The sequence below is a fragment of the Triticum urartu genome, chromosome 2, assembly GCF_003073215.2.
Source record: "Triticum urartu cultivar G1812 chromosome 2, Tu2.1, whole genome shotgun sequence".
NCBI lineage: Eukaryota > Viridiplantae > Streptophyta > Magnoliopsida > Poales > Poaceae > Triticum > Triticum urartu.
Window position 1 is genome coordinate 15,382,352 of NC_053023.1, and position 11,746 is coordinate 15,394,097.

Genomic DNA, 11,746 nt, shown 5'->3' on the forward strand with positions numbered 1-11,746 from the left:
CCCCCCCCCCCCCCCGCGGCTGTCGTCCTCCGCACTGGCACCTGCCGACACCACCGGCGCCCGCCCCACCGGTGTCCACCGACCCCACCATCGCCCCTCACCCCGCAGGCGCCCCGTCCCCAACCGCGTCGGCGACCCCCCAACCCCGCCAGCACCAACTCCCCATCTGAGTGAGCTTCATCTTGTATTTATGCATGAGGGTATGTATGGATGCATGGATTTTTATATGGATGCATGGATTTTTATATGGATGCAAGGGTCGATGGATGCATGAATGTATGGATGTAAATATGTATGTATTAATGCTTGGACTTTTTTTGTAGTATTTTTTGTAGTTTTTGTTATGTATCAATATATAGATGCATGTATGTCTATGCATGAATGCATAGATGGATGCAAAGAAGTATGGATGAATGTAGATAATTGTTAATTTTGTTGTAGAGATAATTATTTGTTGATGCATCTAATAATTCTTGTTGTTTGTATGGATGCTATATGGAGGAAGAAAATTGACTTTTGACAATGGCGGTCAATGTGGGCGAGTTCTTCTTGTGATATACATTTGTCACGCATGATGGACTCGCCCAGCTTGACCATCACCGAAAGTCGAAATATCCGTGAGATAGTGTCCAACATATATACCACCACTAGAGAGAGTTCCACCATATATACATGAGAGAGATGAGAGTTGTTCTTGGAGAAAGAAAACCGTATTTTGCCGATGGCGGTCAATCTGGGCGAGTTCTTCTTGTGATATACATTTGTCACACATGATGGACTTGCCAAGCTTGACCATCACAAAAAGTTGAAATATCCATGAGATAGTGACCACCATATATACCACTGTCGGTTCTATATCTGGCATATCTCATAGTAGGTGTCCTAAGCTAGGCATCTAGGAGCGATGGTAACATGGACACGGGGTTTTACCCAGCTTCGGGCTCTCTCAAAGAGATAATACCCTACATGCTGCTTTTGATTGTTTTCATATGGGTGTAGTACAGAGTACATGTATCTACCACGAGATTGTAGTAATGAATATCAGATTGTCTATTGAGCCTGGCCTTGGTTTATATATGCACCGTAGGCCTAGGGTTTAGAGGAGTCCTTGTCTTGGGCGTCAAGTCTTGTGGAATCCTCCTTGTATGAGGCATGGGCTGTCCGAACTGGCCCATGAATAAATGGCCATGGGGGTCCTCGACCCAATCCAAGAGATCGGGAGACGACGTGGTGAGTACCCCCTAGTCCAGGACACCGTCAGTAGCCCCCTGAACCGGTCTTCATGTTGGGACGCTCCTCAATTCTTCCGAACTGCTCTTCGTCTTCGGTTGTCGGTCCTGAAAACTGGTTCAACAAATCTTCCTATCATCTATCTTGAGGATTGCCGAGCTAAATCTGAAGAGTTTATATGTCGGGTATCCGAGGAGCCCTTTAAATCTTCAGCCTTTATCAATGCCTTGTTATTTTTTACACCACACCTCGGGTTTTAAGTTGTTCCCGTGCAGCGGTGTCCTCTTGCACCCGAGCTCCAACGCCGGACTGTATTCGACGTATCCTTTGTAGCCGAGCACCAACGCCGAACTGTATTCGAGCTCCAACGCCAGACTATATCCGAGCTCCAACGCCGGACTATATCCGTGCTCCAGCGCCGGACTATATCCGAGGTGTCATAGATCACCTTGGCTTGAAAAAGTTTGAAGGAGGTTATCCGAGTTTAATGCTGAAAAGTTCTCTATGGAATGAGCCATTCGAATCCGAACTTTATGCCGGACCACTTCCGAGCTCCAACGATGGTCAGCGTGTGAGGTGTCGTAAACTACCTCGGTCTTTTAAAAGATTGAACGAATTCAACCAAGCTTAATGCCGGAAATGCCCTCTATGGAGCCAGCCACTGGCGTCCGATCTTTATGCCAGACTACTTCCGAGGTGGTGCACCACCCCGACCGCGGGCTGATTTTTTGTGAATATTTTTTATTGGTGCAATTTATTCTCTGCCGAGATATATATCCAGTATATGCATATCCAGTAGCCCTCAAGGTGTGTGTCGGTTTAAAACCCGAGCTGCACCTGAAGGAAAACATAAAACTGCTGATCCAGGTAGCCCCTGAGACTCAGGTCGATTTGTAAAATCGGCCTGAGGATCAACTCCTAGCTCGGCGGCATACGTAGGAATAGAAACGCAGTGTAATATATTAGAAATAATGATTGGCGGACAGGCCTTTGAGAGAGGGTTGTGAGAAGTCGCCGTGATATATTAGCTTGATGCCGGATAAGTCCCAGATGGTACTTATTGTTGTCCAAAGATGCGCTTGCCCATAGTTTGGTCATGCCGAACACTCAGCACTTTGAATTCTCTGCATTGAATAAGCGATGCAGTAGCCCACGAGACACTGGTCGGGTGGCAACACCAGTTCAGGGGATCGATGTGCCCCTTTAATATTTCCAAATATTGAGCGCAAAGCCCAGTAACCTCCGAGCCTTAATGTGGGCACGGGTGGCCGAATTAAGGATCGATATCCCTAGTAAAATCACAAATTATGTGTAATGATTCTATGTATCCAAGTACTTTACATCATTAATGCTCGGATCCGCATTGGACAAAACTTTGTTGACCGACCATCGTCTTCCACCTCCTCGGCCAGTAGCCGAGGAGTGTTTGTCCTACTTTATAAAGCCTTTATGAGGGCAAAGATTTACGACAAATAAGGCAATCCTGCCATACGGTGTTATAAACAAAGGTACACAGAGAGATATGTTATATTATTGTTTAACATAAAAAATGTCTTCCAAAGAAAATAGTCCCGCTATCGGTTCCTTTCTTTGGGTTGTCATGCGAAGCATGATCATGAAACCTCACCTCTGATCAATGCGGATATTGAGTATTTAGTTTGGGGAAAGTTCCCGAACTATGTGTTCTTTAGCGAACCTAAATTTTCACTTCCGTCATTGCTGACCAATTATATCCTTTAAGATCGCTAGCTTTCGACTTCACCCAGTCTGAGGTACTAACTCGGATGACCCGGTAGTAACAATCGGGAATGTAGGGGTAAGCACAGGAGCCAGGCAACCCAGCTTGGCCAAAATCTTAAGTCAAATTGATGCATATTTATGGCTTTATAACGATGATTACGGAAGGCAGCCCTCATATATTAAATACAAATGCCGATGATATATGTTTATTTTAACTCCATTGCAACCGTTTATCAATATAAAGTGGCCCATCGTCGGCTTCTACCCCTTTGTAGATACTACGCAGGGTGTTGCTGCAATAACCAGGCAACCCTTAGCCGACGTCTCGGTGCCCGGAGGTGGTTGTGTTAGCAGAAACGAGGCAATCAGATATGCGGGCTTTATAACTTTCACTTAGTCATAGGAGCTTAAAGTTGGGAGGCCAGCTACTAGCCCCTGGTTAGTGTTCAGCGACAGCCGAGGTCAAGCCGTAAACACTTCAGCCAATGTTATCAACGACCCGTCATTTAACACGGGGTGACCTCTATCGATCTTATAGTTTAATACAGTCATCGAATCACTGACCAGTTTACGCTTATTGTGACAGTCAGTTTTCGGCTTTCTCCACTGAGGTATTTAACCATGCGAGCTGGAAGCACAATCGCAGTGGTTCTCCCTTTGCACGCCTAGCCGAACAAGGCGGAACGTAGGAGGCAAGCACAGGAGCCGGGCAACCAAACTATTGACCGAAGACACAATTTGAAACTGATGCATATATAGCAATGTCCGAGAATGTTTTTCCCGAATCTCTAAAGGTGTCCAGCGTTGCACTGCGAGACTAATGCTGGAAACACACGAATAGTTTAAAAGTGCCATAGGCTTGGAAAACCAAAAAAAATTCAGTAAAAACTTGACGTCCAAACTAGATCATGTGTTCGGTGACAATCCGAAAATTGGTCTTAGAAAAAAAGTGCTTCTGTCGTGCTTTGACATAACACATCCTATCTCAAGACTTCGAGCAGGTCAGCCTATGGCTTCAACCTCCTATCCCGAAGGCGGAGTACATCTCGTTAGGCCAGTTTAGCAAACTAAACTCTAGCGGTTTTGAGAGAGAAATTAGGCTCCCCGGCTAGTGACCACACACTCGTGTCGAGAAAAGGAGTGATAAAAAAAGAGACTTTGCAACGACTAAGAAGAAGAATACTTATTATAAAACAACTCGTATAAATTTAAGAGCCCCCAAATGACTTGGGTAAAAGAATTTTATGTATAACTAGTAAAGTGGCTCGCTCTTCGCGCGGGCTAGTATTTAATATAATTAGATGGAAATAGTTAATATAAGTTCTTTGCGCTGGTCGTGAACTTGTGATTTCAAGGATATAAGATTTACCCCTTTAATATTTTGGGGAAATATCTGGAGGCTATGGCGTTGCTGAATTATTTTAGTGCTACGTGCTTGAATCCATGGGTTTACCTAATGCGCCTGCAGTGATGTGTACATGGTGTGCAGTTGGCGTGACAATACCGTTTAGACGTATTAAAGTTTCTTGTTTGTAGTATATAAGTTTTTCCTGAGAAGTATCATATGCTCAAATTTGAGTAAATATTGGTGATTTTCTAATGATTATTTCTTTTTATTCACATTCCCATGAAGTATATGTTAGCATGGTCTTATTTTTAAAAAAGTTTACATGACCGCAAAATACATATTTACGCAAAATAGAAGTATATGCACTATGTTTTTTTCCTTATATCATGTACACTAATCATAGGTGTTTTTTTATGTCATAGTTATTTTTATTAGAACAATTCATAGATAATTATTTGTGTTATTTGTAGTAAAATAACTTTTTCATACTTTAATGATTATTTGGGCTTTTAGCCCAACAGACTCAAGCAGATGCACACAGCGTCCATGCATCTCTCACACCTTCACAGAGAGGTTGGTCTTGCCCGATCCCCTTTGTCCAATTTCTCCCTTCCTTTTTCCGTTTTCTCCCGAGTTCTTGTTGTTGGTTTGATGTCCAACTACTCTTAGAGCAAAGACACGCTCCTTTCTCCGTTGACTCCCAGATTGATGCCGCCGGCTGATGTCCAGCTACGCAAAGAGCAACATTGGTGCTGTTGTTTATTCGTTGTGGGCATGGATCTCATCTCCTGTAGCCAGCTTGGATTCGGACTTAGTTCATCCTCCAGAAGACACATCCATATTAATGAAAATCAAGGCCGGTCCACACGTCGTCTTTATCCTCAATAGCGGCTGCCATCTTCCGCCTCCAGGTCAAACTTTTTTTCCTTCCCTATTCCTATCATATTTCCCTCTTTTTCTTATCCCTTTCCCGTGTTTTTATTGTTGAACTGGTGTCATTAAGGTAGTGAAAATATTAACATTTTATGCCTATCCACTTTATTCGTGCTTGGGATCGACATTGGCAGCTGGCCTTGGATATTAGCTTATTTATCTTTTTTATTAACCCATCGGACACTTTATGTGTGTGTGTGTGTGTGTGTGTGTGTGTGTGTATATATATTATATATATATAGGCAGCATATCTCGTGAATCCGAGCTTATTGTGTATCCATGTATCCTGTGATCTCAGCCATTAACACTAAATCATGCGCCTCCCGTGCAGCAACAGGAACATTTACAATTAGCCGCCCGCTTTTGGACCTAACAACCATTTATTTTGCAGCAAACTCCCGAAAGTCCGTCCTCCACGATCCTCAACCGAGGTCCCCATGTCGTTTCGTGCTGCCCCAAATCCTCTGATCCTCTGCAGCCAAATCCCGCACGCCGTCGCTCCAAAATCTAAATCCCAACCCAAAGGCCTCGTACGATAGAAACCTGCTAGACGGCCCCCATGAAGTCCTTTGCGACGGCAACCAAAGACGACAACACGACCAGCGACAGCAACGGAGATCCGGCGGCCGTCTCAACGACGAAGCCATGGCGAATTGATGGTTCCGCGACGGTGACAACTCGTCCCAAATGCGGCGCCAACACCCCCTGGATCCCTCCTCACAACCACGACAGTCCCCGACAGTCCTGATGTTGTAGCATGACGTCTGTAGGAAGCTGTTTGTTGACTGTAGCAGATGTATTAGTGCGATGCTTAATGGCATGCCATGCTTAATTGCTTTGCTTATATAGCCTGTAGCCTGTAGAGATGTAGGCTGCCGAAGATGTACTAGTGCAGTGCTTGTATCCTATATGGAGTCAGTTTGCTTATATCCTGAAGCTGTAGGCTGTAGTAACAGATTGTACTAGTGCAATTCTTGCTCACATGGTCATATTAGTGAAATTCCTGTCAGTTTGCCTGGCATTTGAAAAAAAAAACCCTTCGCTGCTACTGTGAAATAATTCTGTGACTAGTTCAGTTATGCATTGAAAAAATTGGTGACTTCATGTGGTCAAAACATGTAGTGATCAGTAACCTTTTGACTTAAAGGAAGTGGTCTGCAACAGCATTGTCCGGTTTTGAGATCAATGCCATAAGCAAAAAGTCAGTATGAGAGGTTCCCATGAAGTGACTAGATCCATTATGTGTTGAAACTTTCTGAGTTATCGTGGTTGAAGCAAATACTGTTCAGTAAAGCTTCTGAACTATGAGAAGTGGCTTGCGATGTGTTTGTTCAGTTTTGAGATCAAACATATATGCGATGCGACACTATGAAAAGTTTATTGAACATTTGCCCTAGGTCTTGGTTGATCAAATAAATTGACAAAACTGCATTGTTTGTCCTTGTATGATGCTAGTCTGAGGAAAAATATTGGTGCAACAGCAAGCATGGTCAACATTTGAAATCCTGAACTTCAGCTTCATATTTAACCATCTAACGGATATGAAGGGGCAATAAAAATGCATGTACTGCCACTATACAGCCTCTCAAGTTACATAGAAACCAGAAATGTCATCATGCTTCCATACTTGGTAGAAAAACATTAAGTGGATACATATGTTCAATATTCTGTAACAATTTGACAAGCATCAAAACTTGTCAGAAATCAACTAAACTTTAATTGGATATAACACAAATTCTGATCCATTATATGACTTCAGTATATCAAATTGCAAATAATATAACATAGATTAAATCATTATTTTCTTGGACAATTTTTCATATCAGGAAGCACCATTTGGTTGCACATCTTCCGCAATCAAGCTCCTTTTCCCTTGAATAGTTTTGCTTGGACAATTGCGACTATCATGAAACACCATTTGCTTGCATGTCTTGCACAAGCGTGCAACCTTTAACTTCGCTTCTTTGTCCTTCCTTTTCCTATCACCCTCCTTGATCTCCTTTCCACTCTTTATTCTTTCGCATCTCCCCACGGTACGAACATCAGTTGGTGGATGTATATCAACTTCTGTAGGAATATTACAACCAATAAAAGCCTCATATTCGTCTTGCCTAGTGTTCTGTGTGGCTGCAGGGACCATTTGGTCTAAAGGCGCCTCAATGCTCAACACACTTGATGTTAAGAAGTCCATGCCTTCATTTGAGTGCTTTGCCTTTTGAATCAACTCTTCCATCTTATCACGTACAGTCGAAATCTTCTTTCTCGTGGCTGCATCTAGTGAATCTGTGGGCTTTTCTTCTAGTAGGTTCCCCTGTTCATCATAAACATTCTCCCTGCAAAAGAAATAAGATATTGTTAGTCCTATGATTTTGAAATTAGAATAAGAAATTGATTGGCATGCATTTTTTACCTCTTGCACCGTTTCTGCCATCTTTTCATAATGTAATAGTTGGGAAGTTCATTTTGGTTCTCAATCCTCAACACTTGGATAATATGTCGACATGGAATACCAATTGACTCAAATAACTTGCACGGACAATTTGCTATCATGGTTGTAGTGTCATAGGAGACCTCCCTAACCTTACCAGATCGACCTCTCAGGGTCACCGTTTTTAACCCCACACCTTGTGTAATACCCTGAACACAACAATGATCTCTAGCAGCAATAACTTGTAGCTGAAATTTCTCGAATACCTCATATGTGAATACCTCACTACCTTGTTTCTCCATTGTCCATGGCGTAAATAGTTGTGGGGTGGTATGCATGCTTCTGTTGTCTGCCATTAATTCTTCCTCACGTTGGCATTCTAAAGCTGTGTCGAACCTAAGCCAGAACTCAACAAAAGCAAGCCTACGATGAATGAAACGGTTGAAAAAAGAATTTGCACTTTCTGACCTTGAAGTGGTTCGGAGCAAGCCCGCAAGAGATATATCCATAAAGTAGGCTGGTATCCATGTATCTCTAATGGTAAACCTCTTAGCTAACCACTCGTTATCCTCCAACCCAAAATCTGTAATGATGGAATTCCATTGTGACTCAAAGTCACTTGCAGTTTCTGAACCCCAAACACATGAGTTCAACCTCGGCCAAAATTCAGAATCTTCCCTAATCAAAGGTCCAACTTTTTCAGGCACCTTTTCCATTATATGCCACATGCATAACCTATGCATAGTGGCTGGAAGAACTTTGTCAATACCATTCTTGATGCTAGCAGCTTCATCAGTTATGATGAGTCTAGGTGCTACCCCTCCCATTGCTTTTAGGAAGGTCTGAAATAACCAAATGTATGACTCATCCTTCTCATTTGATAAGAATCCAGCACCAAAAAAGACACTTTGTAAGTGATGATTAACCCCTGTAAATGGTGCAAATATCATATTGTACTGATTAGTGGTGTATGTAGAATCGAAGGATATCACATCACCAAAGTGACTATAGTTCTTCCTTCTTGTGGCATCCGCCCAGAACACACGCACCAGGTTCCCCTCATCATTCACCTCAAAATCATAGAAAAATGTTGAATTCACTTCCTGCTTTCTAGCTAATTGGGCCACAAACATTTGAGCATCTGCGTCTCTGATTTTATACCTGAGTCCGCGATAGTAATTTTGCAAGTCCCTCTTTGTGCACCCAGCATTCGGAATTCCACCCTCGCTAACTTGCAGGAGCCTGTATGCCTGGGAGGTTCCAATGCTTGCCTTATGACATGTGTATAAAGTATTCTTTGCCCTCTCACTAACTCTACGATTGGATCTGATCAAATGACGCTTATCAGGTGATACAAGACCATGAACATGATGCTCAATCCATGAGTCTATCTTGTAGGTGTTCTCCCCACAAAGTCTAACAAATATATGAGCATCACAACCGCATCGCGTGTCTGTCTGCTTACGTCTTTTCCTCAAGGGGTCATTAATCTCCTTAATATCTTTTGACTTGAATCCTTCTCTACTACACATGAAACGCTTAGTCCGGACCACCTTATTCTCAATCTTTTTCTGCTGTCCGATACGAACGCCAAAACCTGATTGATGTGCATATGCCTTGTAGAACTTCTCCACGGCCTCGAGTCCTTCAAATGTCATACCCACTTTAGGCTTCAAATGCTCATCACATTCAGGCGTAAAAGAAGAAGACTGCAATGTCAAGAATAAACGGAAATAAGTAATTTCATGTGTTCAGTATTTTTTTGGCAAATGCATGCATAGTTTCAGTTAGTGCAAACTGACTTACAAAGAGAGGTATGGTTGTGTTCTTTTTGGGCGTACTAAATCCCCCGGGGCTCATATGCATTTGAATGTTATTGATTGGATCCATACTTCTGCACATGTAGCTACACAATTAGCCTTGCAAAATACACTATGTATACACAAGGACTGAATTTGTCGGTTGTTTTACCTCAAAGTTTTGATGCCCACGTGTCTCTGATTGCAAGGGGTACTTGCTACTTGTCCGTGTCTAGTCGCCGCTGCAGCAGAATATTTCAGTTATACATGAGATGGATCAGATCGGGGAAGTACAAGCATGGGGCACTTGTTGGTGCTTATCTGGTTTGTGTTAAGTGTTAACATGGGAGTAGAGGAGCACGTAAAGGATTGGGATGCTACCTGCATGGGGGCGGCCGGGTGGGTGCCAGTGCACGTCAGGATCAAGTCGATCCAGATCAGACGTATGTGCAGTTCGGCGGCGGCGGCGGCGCACGACGCATACAGAAGTTGGGGTAATGTTGCAAAATTAAGTTGCTGCTTTTAGTCGGAGGGCGGGCGTGTAAGTGTAAAATTACCGCAAACTCTGATAATTCGTACGATTAAGATCGTGGGGTGAAAAGAAAAGGGATACACGGACACACAAATAGCTCGGATTCACGAGATATGTTGCCATATATATATATATATATATATATATATATATATATATATATATATATATATGGCAACATATATATGGCAATATATATAGGGTAATGCTATTCTAAGCGTGAGTGTAGAATAGCTTATTCTACACCCCTAGTAATGCTCTATACAAAATATAGTAATGTAGCATACAAAATATAGTAATTTGTTTGACAATGGTGGAAATTAAAAACTTGGATAGTAAAAAAAATATTTTAGAATTACTACATTTTATATAGTGTTTTACTAGATTTTGTACAGAGTGTTACTGGGGTGTAGAATAAGCTATTCTACACTCACGCTTAGAATAGCGTTACTATACAAAATATAGGGTTACGCTATTCTAAGTATATCTACAATCTATTTCTATATCCGGTCTTCATATTGAACTCAACTTGTATGTGGGCACATTTTATTTTTGCTCCGGACAGAACTTTGTGTAGTTTGTTTCCTTAGACGTTGTTTCCTTTTTTTTCCTCCCTCTATTTCGTAATGGACGTACCAACGATGGGTGAGTATGTGACTTTATTCCAAAAAGTAGGTAGGATTCAGCCGCACGTATAGGCTAAGGATATTCCAAAAATGATAATTGTATTTTCTTCCTTTTTGAGATGGAGTAGTCTTAGATCTAATCTATTCATTACGTCTTTTAAGTTTTGGGTCCACCAAATAAACGACCAGATATTTCTAATTATTGTGGTAATTTTTAGCTTATTTATCTTTTTCTTGATTAACCAATCAAGCACTTTTTATATATAACAGATTTTTGTTGGGAAAATAAAGTTTTTGATATTCATATTATGGCGTTAGAAATGAATAGCGTGATTTTGTGACCACTTCTAAATTTGATATTCGTATTCGATTTGTATGCTTAGTAAGGACTGGAAAACTCAATAAAACTTTTTTTGGTTCAATAAATGGCAGTGGCTTGTATGGGACCATAATTCTTATTCGATCCATATGCTGAGTAAGGACCGATGAATGTAAACAATTACATGTCATAATAAAATCAACCTTTCAAAAGAATAGTGAAACTATTTTATGCCTTTTAAGTACAATATTAAAAATATTGTGTATGTCTAGTAGAGTAATTATTTTGTCTTTCTATACTAACTCAACATTTGCCATCGGATATGTTATGTTATGAGCTTTAGTTAATGTTTTGATCATGTTGTAATAAACTCGACAATTGAAGTGCCATTTAATTGTGGGATCTTTTTCAATGAAATAAATAGTTACATTTAAAAATAGTTACTTATTTTGGTAATCTGAATAATTTATGCAGTATCTCGTGTAAGTCACCAATTTGGTTGCAAATAATTTATGTTAGGACATTGAATCGAAGTACTAACTTGATTGTGACTCATTAGTCGTTTGTATAAAAGAGGATCAAGTAAAATGGCTCGTGTAATAATTCCTTAAAAAGTCTCATAAAATCACATGTATATGCAATTATAACAGCACACATATATTCCGATATGATGTTGAACGACGCGAGTACTCCCTTTAGTGCACCGTCTTAGTCATGCTAAACCAATCAGAGTTGTAGAACACAAATTGGTATTAGTCTACGTAAGAAGCAGTACTCTAATTTTTTCAGAT

General features: G+C 41.3%; 1 protein-coding gene across 1 annotated transcript; it reads right to left on the minus strand.

The window, feature by feature from the left end:
- Positions 1 to 7,073: 7,073 nt before the first annotated feature.
- LOC125534756 (protein FAR1-RELATED SEQUENCE 5-like) lies at positions 7,074 to 9,877 on the minus strand. Its single transcript, XM_048697874.1, has 4 exons — positions 9,651 to 9,877; positions 9,486 to 9,573; positions 7,662 to 9,388; positions 7,074 to 7,584 (listed from the first exon to the last, which is right to left on the minus strand). Exons 2-4 carry the CDS (start codon positions 9,567 to 9,569, stop codon positions 7,074 to 7,076), a joined length of 2,322 nt encoding a protein of 773 aa, XP_048553831.1. The 5' UTR covers positions 9,570 to 9,573; positions 9,651 to 9,877.
- Between the last annotated feature and the right edge of the window lie 1,869 nt (positions 9,878 to 11,746).

Bases quoted from the DNA above. Each gene is read 5' to 3' on its own strand.
- LOC125534756 (XM_048697874.1), bottom strand. From the start codon at position 9,569: ATGGATCCAATCAATAACATTCAAATGCATATGAGCCCCGGGGGATTT. The intron at 9,389-9,485 runs GTAAGTCAGTTT...TTGACATTGCAG, and splicing joins ACACAACCATACCTCTCTTT to TCTTCTTCTTTTACGCCTGA. The intron at 7,585-7,661 runs GTAAAAAATGCA...TTTCTTTTGCAG, and splicing joins TGGCAGAAACGGTGCAAGAG to GGAGAATGTTTATGATGAAC.